The sequence below is a fragment of the Lepidothrix coronata genome, unplaced genomic scaffold (assembly GCF_001604755.1).
Source record: "Lepidothrix coronata isolate B3197 unplaced genomic scaffold, Lepidothrix_coronata-1.0 Scaffold206, whole genome shotgun sequence".
In the NCBI taxonomy this organism is placed as follows: Eukaryota; Metazoa; Chordata; class Aves; order Passeriformes; family Pipridae; genus Lepidothrix; species Lepidothrix coronata.
Genome location: NW_016690386.1, coordinates 1,461,786 through 1,486,770, shown reverse-complemented (window position 1 = coordinate 1,486,770; position 24,985 = coordinate 1,461,786). Strand labels below are relative to the sequence as shown.

Sequence of the window (24,985 nt, the reverse complement as noted above, 5' to 3'; positions counted from 1 at the left end):
GCAAATGATGGAGATATGCACATCATTATGGTGGAAAACCCATCTAAAGGCAAAAGTCAGTGTGGCTTTATGTTTAAAGCCCTCAAAGTATACAGGAGTTCCACTAACCATATCTATAACCATGAAGGCAAAAAGGACCTAGACCCGTGCTGATGAAGTTAACTCTCTCTCATGTGATTCTGCAGGAGGCAGAAGGATTTGGTGCTGTAGCTCTCCAGGTTTTCTTGATGCCTGCTGGGAAACAGGCATTTTGGCATTATTTTTATCCCTGAGCCTTCAACACTTTTGAGAATCTCTGCCCCACTCTGTTTCTTGCTTAAGTAATGTGGAACTTAGTGCAGCTCATCACTGTCATGCTGAATGGCATGAAAATTTGAGGAAAATAGTTAAAACACGGAGTTGGCGTCCAGATCTTCATAGCCCTCTCACTCAGATAGAAAATGGAGTGTGACTAGAGTCACACTGACTAGAAAATGGAGTGTGACTGAGTTTTGTAGACCATAGTATTGCTGAGCTGTCACTGAAGAACTATGAATTTTAATCACAACTGAGATGATATCTGTATTTAATCATTAATAAATTCCTGGTCATGATTACAGATGTTACTGTCATATCACACATGCCATTCTCCTGAAGACCTTCATTACTGAAGATCCTTACGAGAAAAATGGGACTTTCAGTAGCCATCCATGGACTTGTGCATTGTTCAGGAAAACTACAATTCCTGATAAAAACAGCTACATAAAATTTGGAAAAGCTGTGTATTCATCACATTCTAGCTTTGAAAATTTCAAAATGATGGGTGGTTCAAATCTGGCTTTCATTTCTCTAAATCTCCTAAATATGGAGTTGAAAAGAAATTGTTCAAGATTAGTTCTGCTAACTAGTTCTGCTCTAATGTACTTTTAGGAAAAAAAGGTACTATCCCAACTGTAAGAGATGTATCATCACAGTTAGGAGACAAAGCAAGTAAGGAAACACTGATTTTATTTTTACTTTCTATTTTGCTTCCTCTACTTCTTTCCACCAGTTTAACAAATCCAGTGCTACTTCCTACTACTTAAATTGCAACATGGGGCAATGAATCAATATAAAGCAATAAAATAGAATTAAATTAGAATTATTAGAAGGACATTCTCTGCTGCATTACAATTTGTGTGAGTTACACTCTGCTCTTGAGTACTGAATAACATTTTGCCTTTGAATATCCAACCAATTACCTTTGTGAAAATGTTCTCATATTGTAGTACTGATGTGTTTTGGTCTCCAAATTTGTACATGATGTTTGCTCTTTAAAATTGACTTGCTTTGCAATATTTTAGCCAACCTGTCACAGGGCACTGCATCTGAATTTGGTATGTAATCATGCAACAACACAAAAAAGTAAGCAAATCCTAAATAAGAAACAAAAGGAAAATAATTTTTCCAGCTGGTCTTTCAAAAGCAGAGTTCACTAGCAGAAACAGGGAACAGTTCAGAAGCGATTTGCTAGCAACAGGGGAATTCTCTCCAAGACTCAAATCCTCAGATATGAACTGAAAAAGTCAATTAGCATGAGGAGGAACTGCGGAATTTTGCTCTTCCCCAAATACATTCTTTGCTTAGGACTGTTTGATGTGATTTGCTGTGGCCTTGCTTTGGGCAGTTAATTACCTGCAGTGAACGATGACAGGCCCTCGGCCTGGTGATTCCACCCTGTCCTCTTCTACATCCAGCATGAGCTGCAGCAGAGGCTGAGCGCTGTCAGGGGTTTTGTGGTCCGGCCAGGATGTGTACCAGTAGTGTTTCACACTCTGGGACTGACTCCCTTGCTGAAAATAACATGAAGATTGTATAGGAACATTGGTAGTGAATAATTCCTTCTATTTCTTTCAACGTTGTGGTAAAAAGACAGTAAAAATGTTAAGATGGATTTAACAATTTTTTTTTGTTAGACTTGGAGGATGCAATTGCAGGGAACAGATACGCTTTCAGGCACCCACTTGTGGGAAGGGTTTGTGCACCTCAAAACTTGTTTTTTAACAGTTGTGTAAGTTCTGCTTTGTCCATCTAACTACTGACTTCATGACTGTATTTCCACCTGGGAATATTTGGAGGACTGTGTTATATCAGCAATAATACCTAGAGAGAATACCTTGATCTAAGCTTCTGAATTTCTAAATTATTATATATTTCTACCTTTTAAGGTCATTATCTTAAGGGTCTGATATTAAAATTAAGAGTACTTAAGATAAAGATGCAGAAGAACTGCCCTTCTAGATTAATCAGACATCCCAGTGTGTCCAGTTATTCTCTCCAACAGAGGCTGCTACCACTTCCTTCAACAAGCAAAGGGGCTTGGGTAATTTGTATTGGATGATACGACTTCTGCTCACTTCTCAGTGCTGGGGCTGCAACACTGAATAAATTTTCCCAATCCATTACTTATTGTAATGCTATGTCAGGAGCAGCAGATCAGTCTGATAGCAGGTAAGTGTAATATGGAGAGTAACCCAGAATAGGAACATCTACCTTATTTTGCACAATTAATGTTTAGTCAGAATCATGAAAGCATGAAGATTTCCTTATATACTATTTGTATTTTTAGCTTCTCAAATGGGTTATAGATGCACTCAGGACACAACATGAGCAGTATATCTTTTTTAGATACTAGTTCTTTCATTAACTAAAATCCCTTTACGTTGCCTTGGCAATGCTAAAAGGGCCCCAAAACAAATGTAATTTATGAGAGTGAAACTTGCACTCTTTTTGAAGCCTTTTTTATTGCCAGAGCGATACAAAGTGGAAATACCGTAAGTATTCCAGTACTTTGGTCCCAACAATACCTTGCAGCTTTGACTTCATAGCTCAGCTACTCATCCTGCAAAAATGTATGCCCTTTAAACAAACCAACATTTTAACATCATTTAACATTAAAAAAAATAAAGCGTTATGAATGATGTCTCTCAGATGCAGATTGTTACCTTTATTGTAAGCTGACGGACAGTGTAGTTCTTGCATTCTTGTACACTGTTAACAAGGACTTCAACCTTCCCATAGATTCCTCTTTTTTCTGGCCAATAAAGCACACATTTCTGTAAAGCAAGCATCAATGTCATCAACAAACTGGATCCTGGAGCCATATTCGTATCTAATTTTTACACAGAATGTATTTTTCTGGAAAGTTCTGATGAATTCAACTGAGGTATGATTCATGTCTGAAGTATTGCTAAATAAGATATTGCAGGGTTCTTAATGATGTGGGCCTGGTTTTCAGGATTTGAGTTTTTCAAATATAGATCTCTATCACTGAACACTTTGAACAGCTGTTTTTATTCTTAAAACCTCAATGAAGTTCAGTTAAAGGAATTATTTTCCACATTCAAACTTCCTAGAATATTCTTTAATTCATAAAATTAAACTTATAAAGTTTTCTCTTTCCAAATGGGATTTCCTTCTCAGTAAGAGATTCAGGATTTTTCCTCTCCTCATAGGACTTCTTATCCCCTTTACTCTCTTGGGTCCTGATACAAGAAAGCACATAAATGTGCCCTTAGATCTTACTGAATTCAATGGGATTCAATATGCACGTTCAAGTATTTTGAAGAATCTGAGTTGTTTACCATAGAACTTTCTGGAAATGAATGTTAAGAAAATCCATCAATCTTGCTAGAGCTACACAAAACTGTATACAGAATTCTTAATGAATCAGTAGTATTATACTATTTCAGCAATGTATCTGACAAGCCTCTACTAAAAAGAAGATGAAGAAATAGTATTTAGAATATGAACCACTTTATTTTTCCCCTGAAATAGTTTGCTTATCTTCAAGTCAACTGCAACTTCATTTCAATTAGAGTATCTCTAAAGGTTATGTGAAAACATATATCCCTGTTGTATAAATGCTTCTCTAAAAAATAGATGCTTATTTCCTTAAGAGTGTAAGATATTTGAAAGTAACATTTTCTGAAATAATGCTGGCCAGTCTGACTTGTTCATTAAACAAGAAAAACACTCCAACAATTAAAGAAAACATTCTGTTTTAATATCCAATGCACAGGTAAAAAACCCCACAAAAACAAACAAACCAAACAAAACACTAAGAGAACACTAAGAATCCCAGAAAGAACTTGTCTGTACTTCCTCACAAACTGTTGCTGAAGCAATTAGCATACATGTAGACAGCAGCTTACATTATGCATAAAAATTAAACAATCCCTTTAATATAATTAATTTCCATAAAGCATAACTCCCAGTAAGTCCTGTTAAAAATGATCCAGAAAAACAATCAGTGAAATGCAAGGCTTTACCACCAGGTGTAATATTTAAGCTACTACTCTACTGGATAACCCAATAGCGAATTGAACTGAATCACCTCTGTTGTATAAACACTTTTCTAAAAATAGATGCTCATTACCTTAATAGTGTAAGGTGTGTGAAAGCCACATTTTCTCAAATAATGCTGACCATTCTGACTGGTTTCGTTCAAATCCTGTCTTTTGCAGAATTACTCGAACATCCTAAATTTGCTGTCTCCCCGAAGAGATCAAGAATGGCAATAAAATACTCAGAAATTGGAATGAAAAAGAATGTTCACAAGTTCCACAGTCTACCCATGTGACATGTATAGCTACTATCATCTGCCAGATCTGCAGTTCGTGCCCCTCCCTGGGAGTGTAGTTTTCAGTGCTAATATGGGAAAAAGAAAAGTCTAAATACACAATTGTACCCTGACAATCAACAATAGTTGAGTAAACTCCTGAGACTTCTTGATAAATGTGAGCAGTGACTGCTCACTACAAAGCCTTCAGGCACTCCAGAAGAGTGTTTTTCTTGACTCTTTCCCAGAAATGGAATTGGCAACTTGTGCTGGGTGGACAATGAAATGTGGCTGTTCATTAAAATAACTTTCATTTAACAGTTCATCTACACTTAGTGAGATACAATGGATTATTTTTAACACTGTTGCTGTGCATCTTTTAAAAATACTGTTTGTTACTGCTTTCCAAAATAGCCTTGAAAACACAGGTTCGATAAACTGGTTCAGGCATTTCTAAGGAGACAGGTATTTGGGGGAATTAACATGTTTTTGAAAGTTCATTGCAAAAATGGGATAAAGATGGAGATGGGAGTTATCAGACATAAGGAAAATAATTTAAAAAATCTCAAGACCATTGTCCAAAAAAAGTAAACTGCCTCACGTTGATACTTGAACATAAAAGAAAATTGTAAAGGTCTCCAGTAGGTATATTTTAAACCCGTTCAAAAGTTAGACACAGTGGATGAGAAGTCTGGTGTTCAGCTTCATGTCCACAATCATTGCATATCGTATATATCAGAAAAAAGGAAGAATTCACCTGTTCTTATACTCACACAGTCTTTCTTTGCTCTTTCTGCTGGTCCTGATTCTGTTCCTTGCTCTACTTTCAGTCTGCAGTTTCCCTTTCAGCATATTGATTTATACAGCACTTTCTAACTAGGTAAATAGGTCACGTATTTTGTGAGTTGGGGTTGAGTGTACAATCCCCTCTGTAGTCAGCAAACAAATAACAGTTATGAGTAGGATTTTTTGAAAGATACTTCAGTTTAAAAAAAAAGGAAAAATCCTAACCAACTAGCAAGGCACCCTTGGGAATCTTACTTTCATGTGGAAGTTTTCATCTTCCTGCCATCTTTCAAAGTTGTTAACTTTGTTGTAATAAATGATTACTTATTTCCGATCTAGTGCCTGACCATTTTTTTTTTAAATAAACCAAAATTCCCTGACAACCATAAAGTTTATACAAGAAACAGTATCTCACATGACTTTTAATTGATTTCAGCCTTTGTCCTTCCCTCTGTAACAGGGCTGCAGGTTTAGGCTCCCTGCATTCCCTGTCCTGTTTCCTGGCATGCTCTATCCCATGCTTACTGGGTGCCAAGCTTCATGGGACCACTCCTGAAGTGGATCTCCATAACTGAGTGGGATCTGGCCCTGCCTTGATTTGGGCCTGGCACTTGCAATTTGCCACACTCTATTTTTAACCTGCCAGAAGTGCTCCTATTGCATACTGGTCCCTAATTCTGTTGGATGGAGGAAGGCTCTCTCATGTGACACAACATTTACCTGCTTTACATTCCCTGGATGTGGACCCTGAACAAAATTAGTTTAACAATTCTTAAACGTGCAGTTGCTTTACTTCAACTCTGCTTCTTGTGTATTTTTCCATATAGCTATGCCTAAGAGTTTACACATTAAATGTCCCAATAACCAGGACAACACACAACAGTAACAAATAATAACAACAAAGCTTCAATGCCGGAATCCTTTTTCACTCCTGCCCTCTATTTACTGTCATACTAACTCAAGCAGGAGAGGTATACTTCAAGAGGGATTGCAGGATTTGCCTTCATATACTAAAATCCTCAAAGTTAGGACCAAATCTTTTTAAGTTCTTCTAAAACTTAAGATATAGCTATGGTATCAATACTCAACTTAACTAATAAGTAATTTTCAAAGAGGCTTATGTGTAAAAGGTAGAAGGTAGGATTTCCAAATTCCCAAATCTACTCAGCTATGCATGCCTATAGACAAACTGAGGGACAAAGTGTTACATGAAATATATGAACTTTAAACAGTGAGTTAACAAGATCGTCAAGATCGTCCTAGATAATTACTGACTGCTAAAAAAAATTTACATTATCTGAGTTGAATAAACATGCATCTGTCAGTATTAGTCCCTTCTACTTGCAGAATGCAGAATTGCACAGTGTTCTTTATTTATGCTTCCCAAAATACGTTTTCTGATTAACAGGTAAAGTTGCTGGTAAGTTTTGAAGGCAGACTAAATGCATATTATTTATGGAGTACATAGCATAACTACAAAAACCAGCTGAGGTTGTCTTGAATAAACTCAGTAATATATGAAGATTATATTTGCCTTGTGAGTAAAGCTTTGTAAGATTGTGTCTTAAAATATTACTATGGAATTAGAGATGGTCGCCTTCAGTTAGTGATTTACCTCAACCTCTTAAGAGTGGGATGGATCACACTCTGGAGGTGACTACTGCTCTTCAGTGAGCAGGGGGGATACCTAGATTGCTAGATGAGATGTGTTTTTCCCAGTATTAACTCTAAAATTACAGCTCCTTTGCTATGGACTCTCCTCACACAGGTAGATCTTCATTTTGCTCAGACATTGTGTAGTTTTGAGGATAGGTTTTACAAATTCTGATTAAAATATCAGAGCACCCATAGTTCTTTCAGCATTATCCTTCCTTACAAATCAATCCTCTTTTTTTAATCAGACTTCAGAATGAAAAAGAAAGAAAATCCAATCATTTAATGCTGCATTTTTTCTTTGTACAGCTGAAATTAATATTTTGCTCAGCGCTCTACATTCATATTATATCTTCATCCATCTTGCAAAAACTGTTACCACAGCAAATCTTAACCATTTTTTCATCCAAATTATGGAAGTAAATCTACAGAAACCTTTATTCATCATCATTTCACACAATTCCCATTGCTAATGCAAGTTTGTTACATCGATATATTGAACTAGGACACTAATGTCTAAAAATTTTACTTATGTAAAATAAATAAATTTATTGTTGAGATTACGGTTTCTCATGTGTCTCTCATTTGAGAGCTTCTTCATTATACATTAGTTCATACATTACAGTACATTATAGCTCAAATGGAGGCTGACTGGTGTTCTACCAACTGAGGAATATGGCTTTTACAAGAGAGTCAGGTATAGATGTTTATTTGTTCAGGGGTGGATGTGGATGAATATGCTTTCAGATATGAAGGTATTTGTATGTGTGTATACTGCAGATTTACCTTCCTGAAAATAATGGAAATAAAGCAGACCATGGAGAAGAAAAAAATATCAAGAGCTATCATGCTAAATAACATCTGTTCTTACCTTCTCTACAGAGAGCAATATTTTAACAGTGAAGATAATATGCTGAGCATGCCCAATAACTAAGCTGGTCTCTTTTCAACAGCAAGAAAAATTTCAGGAGGAACCTGCTAACAGTGGGAGAGTCCTTAGGTTTCTACACAAGGCAGGACAGCTTGCACAAACACAGCCTCTCTATATAGCCTGGGAACGCCTTGAGATTCCTCACCCTTTCTATAAGGAGGAAATTACCATTGCCAGGCACAACAATGCCGATAAACACCAGCGCCTAGAGCCTGCGTAACTCAGGTAAACACAGGGCTTCCTGACATGATGAAAACCACTGGGCACTTCTTTCAAGTCATTCTTCTTACACAGTGTCAGATGTGAGTGTTTAAACAGTCAGCATTTCCTCACTGAAATACTTACTCTTTTGGTTGATTAGGCTGGGCTAAGTTTGCTATGCTTTCATGTTTAATCTTAAATGTAGACTTCTGGACAGTTGTTTGAACAGTCTAGTGCAAAATGGCACCTGGTTTGGAAATACATCCTGGGACATTTTACAGGACCAACCTACTTTTTACATACAGTTTCTTAAAATCCCCTGGATTTTAAGCTTGTGTTAGAAGTCCAAACTCACAGTGACAAACAGCGTTGAAGAGTATGAGAAGAGTAGGTCTACTGAGTCCACATTTAAATGGGGCAGTGAGTTTGAGCTCTGGGAACACATTTATACTCTTGGTCCCTTGATCACTCAGACTGGAAACTTTGCTTGAATAAACACTGTTGCTCTATCCTCACATGCATTTGAGTTTGAAGAGCAGGGGTGTGAGTGTAGCAGGGTCAACACAGCCCTGGTGCTTACCTGGTAAAGTGCTGAGACTTGATTGAGGCACCTACCTAGAGCTGGGAATTGTTACCAAGTCTAGCACTTTGGACTCAAGAAAAAAGTCCAACTCCTTTATTTCTATCTCGCTCTTGTCCTCAAGCCCTGTAAACCACTCCTTTAACATTCAGTCTTCCAAAACAGAGTTTGGTGTTGGCCCTCTGCATGGGAGAGCGATTTTTGTTCCTAATGCTTGGTAGCCAGAAATATGGACTCTGTCACAAACAAGGAAAGCCTGACAAAAATTTACCTGAATATTAATTAAGGCTATAGAAGATGTAGTTCAGAATGGATGCAAAAGCCACAGAATGTATACCAGGCAGTTAGTTGGCCGTTAGCCATTAAAATGCAATTGTCACCTCTAATTGGTACTAAAGTAAAGAGCCATGTATTTCCATTCTGGCTAAGTTCCTCCACAGTGTTGACATCTGGGAGCCCAAACTGTATTTCTGGGATGGTCCAGAAGATTTGTAACATTTGGAATGGATTAAAAACTTGCCATTATAGCAAAGTGCAAACTTCCACCACGTCAGGAAAACTCTAATCATAATATTAACCATCTAGTCTTTATATACAAGAAAGTAAAAAGAAGTACAGAAGTGACCAACAGGTAAATGAGGTGTTTCTTATAAATTTACAAACCCAACAGCACAGATACAGAAAACAGAATTTCTTTTTGTGTTTTTTTTAATACATCTCTTATGGTGTCTACATGATTGCACTTGGTGTATTTGGTTACCCCACCATAGACTATAAACAGGTCCTTTAAGAGCTGGTTATCTGCTAGCTTCCTTCCATATCTGCTAAGGTCCTTTATACAGTATGCAGCCGTAGGAATAATTTCTCAGTTTGGATAGTTGTCATACCTCATTTTTTTCTTTCAGCTTTGTGATCATAACAATGACAGGGCTGTCTTCTTGCCAAACCATCTGCCAGAAATCATTCACGGTATTAATCATGGGTCCCTGAGTTGCAATGAAAGCTTTCTCTTTACCTCCATATCCCTGGTTTAGAAACAAACAAAAAAGCATTTACTTTAAATTCATGTGGTCAATCAATATTGCAGGTGAATGTTCTAAAAGTGCAGAAAAATTAATCTGAAATAAAAAAGTTATTTGAACTGAAAGCAGTTATGACTAACAGTAGAGCAGATCAGAAATTTTTCAGTAGAACAGTTTTTCCTCTGGAAACTACTGATTTGATGAACTTAAATGGTCTCGAGAACACATTAATCCTCTAAAATTTCCCTGCTTACTTGGTTTCTTTTGGCTTGCTCCATTCTCCAAGTTGTTGGGGCTTTCCATCATCCATCCCTTTAACCTATGATTTATATTGCAGCAGTGTTTACAAGATAGTTTACAGTCAACAAGATACAGGAAAGAAAATGAGAACTATAAAACTGGTTTCTACAAAGATTCACGACCGAAAAAAAAGATTTAAAATACATGAATGCTTGTGGAGTCACAGGCTCTGCTATGCATCTTTGCTAAGGGAGAAGTGCCTTTATATGAGACTTTATAGGAGGGACAACATATCAGTATAGGGAGTCCCAAGACACATACAACTGTGTAGGAGGTCAAAGATAGGTCAGGCAAATAGTGGGAAAGCAGAGGAGAGGGAAAGCCAAGAAGAAATGGGAAAAACAAGACAATGAATTCTTATTTTCAGGGTGAAAAGGAGAAGTTATGAGTTTGTGCAATAACAGGGATCCCAACAGTAATGCTGGAGAGCCTGGCGATGTCTGAAAGGAACGAGTGAATGGAGAACAGCTGCAAGATGATGTGGGAGCCTCTAGCCTTGGGTCTTCCTTTTGGGTGCCTTTCTCCCTGACAGCTGTTACTCATTGCACGAACCAATGGGATAGATCCTCAGCTGTCCTACTCACCAACCTGCCCGAACATACTTTGTCCAAGACAGGTCTGTCAGGATCCAGCAAGCCTAATGATTTTTCATACATGGGTGGGAAATTTCATTTCATTGCTGGGTTGTATTTTTTCTGCAGTTGCTGGCAGTTCAACTGGTGTTTGCAGCAGGAGAAATCACCATAAGTGGGCCTGAAGAGTGGTGATATGGGGAAAATGGAGACCTCAGAGGACTCAAAACGTGACCAGCTCGTGGAAGAGCTGCTCTCCAAAGAGAACTGCTCTGCTTAGTTAGATGATGAATGCTGAAAGAATGCTGAAAGTCCAGGATGCAAAGTGAGGCAGGGTAAGGGGCATGGGGGATGTATGGAGGATGTATGTATATATTAATGTACTGTTATTTAAATAAGCAGCACCACTGTAGAGCTCTGGGGCCAAATTTCTGCTGCAGTATTACATTTATTCCAGCTAAGGATCTGGATAATAACTCTAATCAAAACATTTAATTTTGCAGGTAAGAGGACTACACTCCTAAAACATGACTGAAGTACTTTCTTAGTAGTCTATTTAGCATACATGGTGTCATGAATTCAAGAAAGCTCTGTGTGTGTGTGAGATCAAGGACTATAACATAGCTGACACTTAGAAATAATGCTTTCCAACAGGGTTTCTGCTGGGGAAGGCTTTGTGTCATGTGACCAATATAGGGAGTAAAATGTGAACAAGTGTGTGTTGTGGGCACATGTATATTTAACATATCTGTTTATGCTCCTTTTCACAAACTTATTACAGTATTTATCTAATTACTTAACTGTTGATTTCAGTTCAATATATCAATTGATATATTGAAAATATTGGTATCTGTTACTGTTTAAAGGTAACCCTCTTTTCTTTATTATAAGGCAGTAATACAATATTAAACAGTAAATAGCAAAGTAAACAAATAGTAATGTATGTATTTCTTAATGTTTTTTATAAACTATTTGATTTTTTTTTTATTGCAACCATTTTAGTACATTCATGGCTATGTGATCTTTGTTACAAATGGCTCATGAAACTATTTCTATCACACTTATGTAGACAGACCTGGAATTATGAATGATGATGGGTAGGAATAAAGTGAGTGGCACCTGGAAAAGTCAGCTACTCACATGGCAATAAAATATTGTCTCAAAAGTTCATGAAGAGTGTACATTTACTTACCCTAATGTAGTTAGCATTTATGTAGGTACTCAAGGAGTCAGATGGATTTTTTGGTTTCAAATACACTCTGCTTAGAGGATCTAAGAGCACAAGGAAGATAGAAAGTGAAAAGAAAACCCATAGTTAGAAGGCTTCTACAGAGAATCAAAGTCTTGCTGAAGAAAAGAATCTACTATTACTTGAGGTTGCCAAGCAGTAAAGCATTATGCACCAAACTCTTCCCTCTGCAAAGGATCATCACATGTAGCTAAGGTACCCCAATACTGCACAATGCTGCACTGTGGAGAACCATCTCAGCAAGCTTTGCACATTGAAGCAGCACTATAAGGTCCAGGCAATGCTCAGCAAGGTCTAGTCTGCCCATGCTAGTATCAAGCTGACCTGCCTAGACTGTGACTCTGAAACCTTTGTCATGTCATTGTTCAATTACACCAACGGGTATCTTCACCTGAAGCTGTAGTGTTCAATCACTACATTGGACAGTTGGACTTAAATTAAGAAAAGTTCCCTCTGCCTGGGATGAAATCAGATATGTGTTTTTTATACCAGTTCAAGTTCACTGTAAGGGCCTGGACTAGGTAATCCACATCATTCCCTTCAGTTTTGTGTCCTCGAGGATCTGACACAATTTGTGATCATTCATGTGCACTGGACTGGAGACACAATGCCAAAATACAGGAACACTTTTCTTCACACTATTCTTTCCTTCAGTCTTGGATGATCTAGAATGGAGTAGGGGCCATTTCTGTTGAGTAGAGAGCTGGAGGTTACTAAATCTCTCCTGCAAAGGAAGATTTTGCTTACTCATTTTGATGATGTGATCCCCCATGTAATACCATTTTGGAATTAAAGCCAGTAAATTCTCAAGTGCACAATATAAAAGAAAGGGGTAAGCAGAAGGGGAGTGAGAAGGTGAGCCTATTTTGTGGCTGTCTAGAGACACAATTTCACTTTCTTCACACCTTTTCTGAAAAAATATTCTACTATTAACAAAATGATATGGAGATATGTCTGTGCTGAAAAAATATCTTTTCTTCTGGCAATTTGCTTAAATAATTAACTAGAATCAGTGGGTTTTTGACAGTATACAGATACCTGTTGGTTTGGAAATAGTCTCTGGATAGCTGCTTCACTAAGTGCAATCTAGGCTATGTGTTTAAATATACATATGCAGGCGCTGAGCTGCAAAGTGGTAAGAAAACACTATTTATTGTGCGGTCCTGCTGTTTACATAAGAAATACATAATTGATGTACATATGCTGTAGCAAAAATTGGTATTTTCAGAGTTGCTTTTGGGTTTATTTTGTGACTTTTCATCCTGTTCCTAAGAACTAGATAAAACCTTTGCAAATCAAAGGAAGAGGAGGGATGATCCCAAACATAAATTTCCCACTGGAGGTCACAGGAGCATCTTGGACAGGAATGGAGCCTTTGTAGAACCCAGGCTGATGTTTTGGAGCATGTTTCTTAAAATATGCAAATGACTGCATGACTTCTAATTCAAAGTCTGTACATGGAAGTCTTGTCTTCTGCAGTTAGTAGCACTACGTGAACCCTAATTAGCTTGTGTTAAAATCTCTTCATACTAGCTTTTCCAACTTTTTTCACTTAGAGCTTTTTTTCCTCTTAACAATATGAGGACAGGAAACTTCTCATTCCTTTTCAGCAGAGTGGTTATTAGCCATTTCCACAAATGCCTCAGGCTACGTGGCCTTGAAAAAACACCCGCTTCCTCTAGCTCACACAATGCCTCTGATTCTGGTGTCACTTGACCTCTACCTTAAAAAACCTCTTCCAAGCAGCCTCAACATCCAGTTTAATTACCACGTCTTGAGATAAATCCCTCTGTTACTAGGGAGCAGCTAAATCAATTTCACAGTTTCTGAGACCTCCTTCCAACTCCAATCAACGAAACAAACACTGCTTCCGAACAGGAATCTTTTATAAATTAACAGTCACGATCAGTTACGAAATAGGCAAGTGCTGTAAACTGAGCTCTGAGATGAGGAAAACCTGAGCAGTGCTAAAGATCCAGAGCCACTAAGCAATCATCAGACATAAATGGAAGTCATTAGCTTCCTCCTGAATGACAAATACCTTAGAGGTAATAATCTTTTCCCCAAGGATGGCAAAGTCTGAGAGTCTGAAGCTACAGGAGAAAGACAGATGGCGGCTGCAAGGCTGAATTCATCAATGTTTTTAAAGCATCTTGAAATGCAGCAGAGGTGTTAAGCACTTAATATTACTAATAAAATACATCTACAATTTTAATGGAGGTAAAATTACTCCTGTATTCTTCCATGTATCTAGGAAGTTTGGAGTAGTTCTCCCATAAGAGTAGAAGAAGCTTTTTCTAACTCCATCTTTAACAAATCAATATTGTCCTGAACTTACCACATTGGAGCAAGAGGATGGTCTTAAAGGGGCTGTAGCTTGCTCCCATGAGTCTGCCCAGTGCAGGGAACAATCAGGGCTGGACAACCTCCTGCAATGCCACAGATACTGGAGGATCATCCACTCCATGATGTCACTTTGTCATGAAGGCATGGGGTTTTGTCCCATTGCAAAGGCTGTGTTCATTGCATGGTGGGTATAATGTGCTGTGGTCATTTTTCCTTCTTCCATTTCAACTACTATGAACTGAATTCATTAGGGCATGGGTATATTTGCATTTGTAGCATTTCCAAGGTAAGTCCTTTGTTACTCCTAGTCCTATCCTAGTTGCCTAAACAACAGCAAGACAGAAATACTGTAAGAAAGGCTGTCCTTAAGATGCTTCTGGATTTTTTAGCAGGAAAGGAAGACAAAAATTTTGTGAGGCAGACTGCTCTCACACTTGCAGCCCAAAAGGTCATAAATTTTTCAGATACTAAACCATTCTGAAATTCATTCTTCTCTATTTTGCCTAGTTTTGCTTGCAGTGTATAAATAAATAACAGGTACTGATATTACTTGGCAAATATTGTAATACAGAACATTGAAGAATCATACTAGACTGCATTCCCAATCTCTGCCAGGTAGGGAACAGGCTATTAGACTTGTAAATAATACAACTGCTTCAAAACAACTCATGTATAAAACACCTGTAAACTATGCACCATTTTTAATCCCATCTGAATTATTTCCTGGTAATTCCAATATAATCCAGGATTTTTCAACTGAAAATTTAATGGATTTATCATGGTGAGTGCTTCTGCATTTAAAACATGCTTCAGCATTACAAAATAAAGTTTCATCCATGCAAAGGGAATCTTTTTATCTACTAAAAATATGGTCTGCCTAATATCCAGTCTAATATAGATCAATTATTATAATACTAGCTATTTACAAATATTATACATGCTATGATACTGGTGACCACAACTAGGACACATTTTGTTGACTCACATGGATATGTAAAAGTCCATTGATGAACCCTTGTTGAATTCCACTAAGATTCAACTATTTTTCTCTTCTGATTTGTATATATGATTTTTTTTCTTTAGTCTCTGAAAGTCTGCTGTTGGCCCTATTGCCTTCATTATGGAGCAAAACTGGAGCAAATCTGACTGTTTGTAGTCAGGACTGGGGAGTGCAAGGGATTTTGAAAATTCTCGGCACCGGAAAAACAGTTTTCTAGCATCTGTCTATATGCTTTCATAATAAATGACTTTGTTCATATGATTTAAATTTAACTTTCCCCTTGCCTTCAGTTGGAGTACCAGAGCCAGTTTTAGCACAAGTACTTCAAGCAAGAGCTTGTGGACTTTGTGGTCTGACCCCCTAAGTCCTTTCTATCTTCATGTTACTGTGAATCTGCTGTTCTGTCCAAGGCGTTTTCATGAAGACTTTTGACATGAGGTTATTCTTCAGAAAGGCATAGGGAATGGTAACCAGGTATTACACACACATTGATACCCACAGAATAGTGTTAAGCCACTGGCTCCTTTGTAAGCAAAAGTCCACATATAGTCTAAAGTATCACAGGAATTCTGCTTCTGGTTTGATGTAGAAAAGTGAGACAGCAAGCAGAAAACATAGAGGTCTTTGAAGCTGAGGTCCTGCTTCAGGAATATGTAGTGGGGGCTGCAGGAGACAAGCAGGCAAAGGTGAAGGTGTTGACTAAGAGGATGAGGAAGGAGCAGCAGGGCTGGTATTCTGCCAGAGGTGAGAGACTGGGAAGTCTGTGTGCAGGATTGGGAACCTGGTCAGAGGGAGAGAGACACACTACAGTATGGTAGCAGAGGGAATGCAGCAGAAGGTATGGAGCACAGTTTAACAGGAGCAATGGGGGGGGGGGGGGGGTCACAGTCAGGAGGAAGGTTGGAGAAACAGTGAATTTTAAGGAACTGCTTAGCCACTTGCCTCTGATCCCACACTGGCCCGTCATTAGTTGAATTAGAATATTATTATAATGCAAATAACATTTAGAAAACTTAAAGCGGCACCCTAGTGTTTGCATAAGAGTGTTGGCTATTTTATACTGCAACTGAAACATCTTTCACAGCAATGTAACGTTTCCTGCAGTTTATAGTTTTCTATATAGAACACTTTTCAATAGGCATTAGTTTTATTTCACACGAGTGTGTCTGGCTGGGTAGTATCTGCACCCTGTCACAGAATTATCTCTTGGAAAATGAGAACATCCTCCAAAGCATAGAGGGTGGAGCTGGCAGGACTGGGCATTTTTAGGAGATAATCCATCAGCTCAAACGTCACTTGTCATCACAGGTGCCCCGATTCAAGAGACGCACCCAGTGCTGGGAATGGAAAAGCTGATGCGGGTGTATGAAGCAGCAGGTTGATATCATCTGAGCAGGAAACCAGAAAAGCTGTTCTATTTAATCACTCAAATAATTTCCAAACCCTCTCAGACTGGGTGTGGGATGTGCTAGTATTTATTATGAGCATGTGCCACAATTCTCAAAATATCTTCTTTGAAAAAGTCTGGTGCTAATGCACAATAGACCTTTTGACTTCTGTCAAAGACAGTTACAAAGGGCCTGCCAGTGAGTAGCTGTGGTGCACACCAGCAGTATGCTTGGATTCAAAATGCGCCATGGACCTGGCAGCACATCTCAGTTAACTGGAGGTGAAGACACACAGGCACGCTGGTTCTCAAAGCTCATCAGCATTAACCACAGCCCAGCTGTTGTGTCCCAGTTCAAAATACATACTGCAGTGAAATAGGACTCATCGCATTTGCCAGGTGTTGCTGAAGGTGAACGTGATGGTGGCTGGGACAGTTGGGACATGAGATGCTAAGGGAAGGGAGAACTCCTTTCAAAAATCTGCCCGTCAGGTGGAGGGAGGCCGGGTGATATCTTGTCTCCACTGCAGCTGATGGCAAAAGTCCTGCTGTCGTCAAAGGGGTCAGGATTTCACCCTCCATGTACATCCTGTTGACACTGGGCCAGACTCTAAGGGATGCTGAATTTTCTGACTGTTAGGTATATAACTTGCATTAAGTTACTTTCTTTTTTTATTCCCTTTAACATTTCTTGACTGCACTCAAAGATACACAGCTGTTGGTTAAACAGATGAACTATCCTTGAACACAATGGAAATTTTATTGGAGGTTGAAGAGAAGCAAGGACTCTATACGTATAAAGTTTCTTTCCCAGGTACATATCACATTTCTGAGACAAATCTAGAGGCTGAAGGCCACCAGTTTTCATTAATTTAACTGCAAGGCCATTGTATGCTGTGAACAAATTACAGTGTGTTCAGGCTTGGTGAGAGAAACTTCATCATTTGAATTTGAATTACTAACATGTAACATAGGCCCACAAGGACAATCTAGATTAGAAAACAAATTTCTAGTTGATAGGATATGCTGTCATTTTAAAAGTATTCTTCATTCCAAACATAAGCAAAGAGATGTGTTTACATTTTTCTGTGGGAGTGTTCTGCAAAATTTGAATCGCTGAACTTTTTCACTTTGGTGATGTCAAAATTTATAAAAACTCAACTATTCATGTCTATATTTAGTGCAATGTTAAAACTTCTGCAGCCTATTTTGAAACAGAACACAAAAACAAAATGCTTAATAAAAGAGAAATGGAATATCTTATTATCTGCCAACAAATGCTATGAAAATAGCTGCATTTCAGAGAGATGTATTTTGAAGGAAAACTATTCCACTGAAAAGCTTTCAATCACCTCTAAGTATAACAAAGCAATTGTTTTATGAATTTGGGCCAATGAAAATACAGGAGCAGTATAGAAGGCAGTAACAAGTTTACAGCAACAAAGAGACAGCACTGTGTGAGGGTGGCTTTCTTACTCCTGCAAACAGATTTCCCCAAAGACAATTAGCACACAGAGAAGAAAACCCCAACCACCAGAGGATTTAAAAAGATGGAAGCCCACTAGAACAAAGGATAAGTAGCACTTGCTTTTTGTAGCCTGAGTTTTTTTAGTCCCAAGTAGCTTCCTCCAACCAGAGGGAATTCAGCGACTGCAAGACAATTTGTGCTGTGATGGATGAGCTACTGCAAGGCATGGCACATCTCTCTCTACTCATCTGCCTGAGTTGCCTTTCAGAGAAAATCATCAAGCACTTCAGAATGTGGCTGGGATGCTGCCAACATGTGTACCTACTAAGGCATCCAATGAGAGTTCTGCATTTGCCAGTCCTACAGCACTGGGCTTCTGTTTTCTTTCTACATAGATTACAAATTCAAGTATGAATGGGTACACAACAAGCAAATATAAAGACAGCTGAATTTTCACAGCAATATGTTCCCAAAGCAGGACTAAACGTCATATAGGAAACCATGGGCTAACTCACTTACTTGGCAAAATTGTTTTATAGCGATTTTTAGTTCCATGACTCGGGATGTCAATTTCTTTGGGATCCACAAAATTCATTGGTATTTCCTATAAAAAATAAATTAAATCAGATTGATGTTTCCAAAGGAGCCATGCAGGAAATTATCACCAGAAGGCCATCTGCTCTTACACAACTGTCTTTTGACATCAAAGTTATTAAGAAAAAAAGTGGTTCCCACCTCAAGCCTGTCAACACCCTTCCTTTAATAAACACAGGGAGTTGCATATTGAAGGGGTGACTGACTTCCAAGGAACGCTTCTGATGAATTATTAAAAAAAAAGTTTTTACGGGATTAGGAGCAAGGTTAAAATGCACAGTAGTTCTAGAAAAGTGGAGTTCAAAAGTGCAGTACTGTGTCAGAAAAGAGCAATTTTTTACATAATTGGGGGAGGAACTTTGAAAATAATTAAATATTAATATATGGCAAACGGTTTTTTTAAATGTTGTGCTAAGTCCTTAACAATGTCATTCAAAGACTTCACTTGCCTTTTATTTAAACAACTAGAATGAAGTGCCTTAGTCTTTTGCATTCAATGACTCAAAATTAATAAAAATCTAAATCTATTTTTCTTACTTCTCATTTTGCTCTTTTAGTGACTGATTTGCACTATCTTCTTTAAATATGCAGATGTGCAAGTAACTAATGTGACAGTTTCCTTGAAGTGCCAAAAATATACAAATGATAAACTCCCAATGAACTTAAAATCAATGTTTTTCAAGTTGTTTGTCAGCATGAAAAGTAGAAATCCCCCAATTTTACATGAACACGATGTTTAACTTCTTTTAAGGGAGGGTAAGAATAATTTTGATTTTGAGGTCCCAAAACAGTGTTTTTACAGTTGAATAAAAACAACTCTTTTAAAATGGCAAGATGAAATATATAGGTTTTTTTTTTCCTGATTGTGGGGGATGTTTTACCAACCAAAACAATCTGGCAAAATCACATTAAAAATTCTTTAGTTGACTCAAATCTTCATCTTTTTACTGAGTTTTTTTTTGGCCACCATTATTTAAATTATCTTAGGGTAAGCTGGAATTTGATCTTCAGTAAATTAATTCTTCTACTTAAAAGAACAGCAATTACTAGAGATTTGGAAATTTCATGCTAGCCTGGGGTATTTATCCTAAGAGACAACAGCATATTAAATAACTGCCTCCTACAATCACATAGGAACATGAGGAAGATCTTTTAGCTTCAATCACTGGAAAATTTACTCAAATATTTTCCTTCAAAATCATGTGGTTTCTAATTCTACAGGTGCAGGCCTGCCCAGGACTTTGGTACAGATGAGATGCATGGCCACTGTCCTTCAGACACGAACTCTGGTCCTGCTTAGCATGACTGACTTCTGCAGGGGTTTTTTTTAGAGGAACTGAGATAAGGCCTCTAACCAAGGATGCACCAACAGCAGACCTTTACACAGGTTCACCAAACAGGGAAAGCTCTCCTCTCGCTTTTCTGCTTAAAGAGATGGCAAAGTTAAGTAAAATTTAGAGGGTTTATAATGAAATGCTGTGATTTTTCTACCTTCTCTGCCTTATATAGATGTGCTTTGTGGATCTTCTTTATTCTCCCTCTTCTTCCTCAATCTCCTCTTTGCTCTTCAGATGACTCCTCAGAAGAAAGACTTACTGTGTCAGGCAAGCCAAAGTGGTGCTGCTAAGATACTCCTTCCTAGCAGGTACTTCACCCAGTCCTTTTTCAGCTCCCTGTACTGCCATCTATATGATGCTTTTGCTATGTGTGGGATATTCTCACTTGTAAGACTTCACGCCTGCATAAATTTCATCCCTATTACCTTAAGTCAAACCATTGAAACAGGAGCCAGGCCTAAAAGAGTTAACTGAGATATCTTGGCCTGCTAAGAAACCCCAATACCTGTTTTGCTAGAAGAACATTTTAGGAGCACTGGTTAATATCATGTTCTGTTCTGCTCACAGGACCAAAGGCCTTATTATAGAAAGAATAGGAGTAGTACACACATGGTAATAAATTACGTAAACTAGACGTTTGAACAAGATCTAGAAGGCCCAGAGCCAGGATTTTGCAAGCTTGAATAATTCAGGTCACCTAATTGGTCAAATTGAGGAAGACATCCATGGCGACCACCAGAGGGATGAAGGCTTGAGGAGAAGACCCCCACAGTAGAAGACTGGCATGTCTAGAAAGACTCCGCCCAGAGACTAACCTACTTATTAATATGTATGTTAAATGATGTAACCATGTATCTAAAGTGTATAAAATGGCTTGGTTTTGCACTTCCAAGTCGAGCAAGTTTGTCCAGTGCAAGCTGGCTTGCTGCTCCCAACGTTGAATAAACAAATACCTTGCTGCTTAAAGATACAAAAGTCTCTGAGCAGTTCTTCATACCGGATTTTTCGGATTCACTATGTCACCTCTGTCCTGCTTCTGATGTCACTTTCTCCTCCGCAGAACTACAAAATGAGCTCCCACACCCTCCTCATATTTATCTCTGACTTTTACCGCTTCCCAACAGTGATCTCCATGAGACTCTTAGCCTTGGCCCTTGGGGTCCAAACTGTTCCAAGTGGCTGACCTAGAGCTTCCCTGCCTCAGTTCTGGGTTAGTATAAAGACCACCAGTGAATGGCTTCTGAAAGGTTTCCCTGCTGAACTATATACCAAGAGAGAGCAAGATGCTAAGCCTGTATTTAACGTGATCTATGTCTGTCATCTACAGAGACTGGAAAAAGATGTGTGAGGAAGAGAGAGTCCTCTGCCTGCCCAGCCAGCGATGGTGGTCAGTGAGGCTCTCCCAGCTGCCCGGTTGTCTCCCTTGCTACGCCTGCTGAAATTTTTAAATAGTTCATCATTTGTCCAGTTACTGACAGATGCCATCAAGTTGAAAACAGAAACACATTTCTCTGGGCCAACAAGGTCCATTAATAATATTCATCACTTACGTCCTGTAAACAATTTCTAATCAGTGGGCTCCTCCCAGTTGTAAGCACTTGTTAGGCCAAGGGCACAGACAGAAACCTGACAATACCTCGTGGATCACAGCCACAGACAAGTCACTTATTCAGAAACTGGCTGTGAGAAACAAGAGATTATTCTAGGAAAAAAAAAAATCAGGATTTTTATTTATTAACAGGGGAGCAAATAAGCCCAGCAGACTGCAAATAACATGAACATGTGAAAATTAGCATACAAAATCTGTGGCTGTATAGGCTATATATAGAATTGTTTTACTAAACGCATATATTTAATTAAATAATTGCAAATAATGTATAAGCTGCACACATTCATGAACTCAGTCACTCACATGCAATTATAAATGCGTGTGCATACTGTTCATGGGTTACTTTCCCTCTCTGAGTAATATTCTTCTAATAACAATTATCCTGGCTCACATTAGCCTTTCAATGCTACAACTGTTCATACACTTGAAGAGATATTATTTGGGCCTCTGAAAGAAAATGTGGCAAAATTTAGGAAAATTGAGGCAGATAGTCATTATACTGATACCTCTATTTTTATGAGGACTAATTTTTATAAATTTAACAGTCTGGCACTTTTCCATTCAGGACTGTATTTCCTGCCATTCCAGTATTTTGGGAATAATAAATTTTATCTTTTGTCACCAACCTCAGATATTCTGTCTTTTGAATAGTAGCAGCTCAGGCTACTACATAAGTATATGCTGGGCAATTTATATTTCTTCCTCTTTGCAAATCAGGTATATTCTCCCAGCTAAAAATACCCCAATTTTTTGTCAGCATTATTAAAAAAAAAAACAAAACAAGAATATAGCTTAATTAATATCATGGAAAAATATTTTGCAGGTAATTTAAATATTTTACAATAAAAATAAGTAAAGTCCCCTTAATTGTTAATAAAAAATTAGGTTTTAATTAAAGAACTCAAAATAACCTGAAACAGCTCATGTTTAGTTTTCCAGAGATACTTTGAACATTTTTCAGCTTTTTTCACACTTGGAAGTTTTTCATGGGAGCTAATAATTTTAATGTCCAAAAGACTGTCTTACTGTATTTCTTTAGCTAGTTAAAACAAGCTGAGTGAGCAGAATGGGTGAGGCTTATATATGGCGTTCTTTGCATGCCTCAAGTTCCTACTAAAGCTATTATACATAGCAAGGAAAATAGTAAACAGATACAGTTCAACAGCTTCATCTTGAAATATGTTGCAAAAAATGGATTAAAAATGGAATAGGCAAGTCATGATATTTTCAATAAAATTCTGTGGAAACACTGAACAGCCAAAGTCATGTTGTGCCCCACTGAGAGACAAATAAAATGTGACTCTCTATCTACACAAAGCTGTGCACAAATGCTGTGTGAGAGGATTCGGGTAAACAGGATTCTATAAGGTGCCAAGTTGTCTGTAGTCTGTACAAACTGTCTCCTAACATGGGGGGGTTTAAGCATGACGAAGTTATTTCTTCTGACTTTCCTGCCTAAGCAGCAGAATGGCAGAGAACCTATGGCATAACTGGTGATAAAAGTATTTTGGATGCTTGTAATTTTTTCTGTGTACACTGTCTGACCACTGTTTGGTAAAAGAATTGAGGGATTTATTTTTCTTAAGCAAATGACTGTTATTATAAACCCTGGTTTTTAAAAGATTAATAAAAGGGCTGTTTTGTAAGATGATATTATTCACAACGAAAAGTGATTTTTAGAGTAAGATGGCATTCATCATCTATTGACTTACATGCAAAAATTGGAAAAAAATGAAAGCCAAGGGATCGTGCTCTAGTATGTTTAATAAGAAGTGCATTGTTTGTATGTCTTTGTTAGACCTGTAGTCTGCTCAAGGGGTTGTATATGTCTTCCAGCTCTTACATGCCTTGCTAGGTAATACTTGTAAAAGCAAAAAAAGTTAGGCTTAGGTTGGGTAGCTGATCATGTTAGGTTCCTCCTCTCTGGTATCCTCTGATAGCAACTGGTAGCAAGGCATCTAAGGAAACTAGAACAAGACAAGCTTTTCTTTGTATAGCACTGGTCATCTGATACTGCTCTTTTGGCATGAAAAACCATGAATATTCACCTTCTCCTTGCAATTAGGATTTTATAGACTTCTGTTAGAACCTCTCATAGTCTCTTCCCTAGGCAGAAGAGTCCTGGGTCCTGGTCAATTTAGTATCTCCTGATACAGAAGCTGCTCTACTCTATAGTTATGTTCACCATATTCGATATGTGCTTTGAGATGGGGAGATTGGAGCAGCCTGCAGTTGTGAATGCATAATAGATTTTTTCCAGTCTCATAAAGATTCTGTATTATCCTGTAGTTATTTTCCCAAGATTCTTAGCTTTCTATTTCAGAACCCATCAAAATATACAAAATTATTTTCTCCCAAATGCATAACATTTTATTTATCAACCTCGGATTTCCTCTGCCTCATCACCATCATAAAATCTTTCTGTAATTTTTTTGAAGTCTATTTTTAATTTTACTACTCTGGGTAATTCAGTGTCATCATCAAACTTCACCATCTAACTATTTATTCCATGTGCCAGATGACTTATGAGCATCTTTCTCAGTATCAGCTCCAGAACAGATGCCTCTGGGACTCCACTTGTGACTTCCTTTTACACTGAGAAGCAACCAATCCTTCTGGTGCTGCACTGTATTGATTATTCATCACTCGATTGCATTTATTCGTATATCTATTGGCTTCTTTCTTTATTTTGATTCATTCCAGTGTCTCTGATTTAGACATTGGATTTCTAGGCACGCAGTTCTCTGAATCTCTTTTGGAGTTCTTCTGAAAAAGTGCTGCCTCTAGCCCTCTGATTCCTCATCTGCTGAAGCATAAGTATTGGTTACACTTGGCAAGTTAATACATCAGTAAACGCACATACAAACTCCTTTATGGTTCCTGAGTGACCACTAGCTTACTCCAGTGAGTAATTTTCATTAATTTTATTGATTTGTTCTAGAATCTCTTCCATTAATGCTTCATTCTCAAACAGATCCCCCAGTGATCTGCTTAAATCTATTCTTGCCACAGATGTAGGAAGTTCCCTAAGTTCTTCTATAGTCAACACAGATGTAAATAATGCAGTCACTTCTCACCTACTGCTTCAACTTCTCCAGATCACTTTTCTGCCATTTTGGTCATCAGTTGACCCACGTACCCTTTGGTAAGTTTTGTGCTTTTGATCCGTTTAAAAATGAAGTTATGATGCTTTTAATTCAAAATCTGTTTTGGCCTGCCTTACTCAGCTTTCACATTCAACTGGCACCAGTTTATGCTCTTTTCTAATTCCCTTGTAAAAGATGCGTCCTTTTTTCTGATAGCTTCTTTTATTTGAGTGGTTTGCATTACCAGTCTTCTTCAGAATCACAGAATAGGTCCAGCTGGAAGGG

The 24,985-nt window shown here is 38.0% G+C and overlaps 1 protein-coding gene across 4 annotated transcripts in view; it reads right to left on the bottom strand.

The window, feature by feature from the left end:
* PTPRR (protein tyrosine phosphatase, receptor type R) overlaps positions 1–24,985 on the bottom strand; it is a 145,935-nt gene that overhangs the window by 8,121 nt on the left and 112,829 nt on the right. For all 4 annotated transcript variants that reach the window (XM_017832815.1, XM_017832818.1, XM_017832819.1 and 1 more), the window contains 5 exons: positions 18,594–18,678; positions 11,817–11,896; positions 9,618–9,755; positions 2,964–3,074; positions 1,654–1,811 (listed from right to left, as the gene is read on the bottom strand). In XM_017832815.1, coding sequence (XP_017688304.1) covers positions 1,654–1,811; positions 2,964–3,074; positions 9,618–9,755; positions 11,817–11,896; positions 18,594–18,678 — 572 coding nt within the window. The remainder of the gene's footprint in view (positions 1–1,653; positions 1,812–2,963; positions 3,075–9,617; positions 9,756–11,816; positions 11,897–18,593; positions 18,679–24,985) is intronic.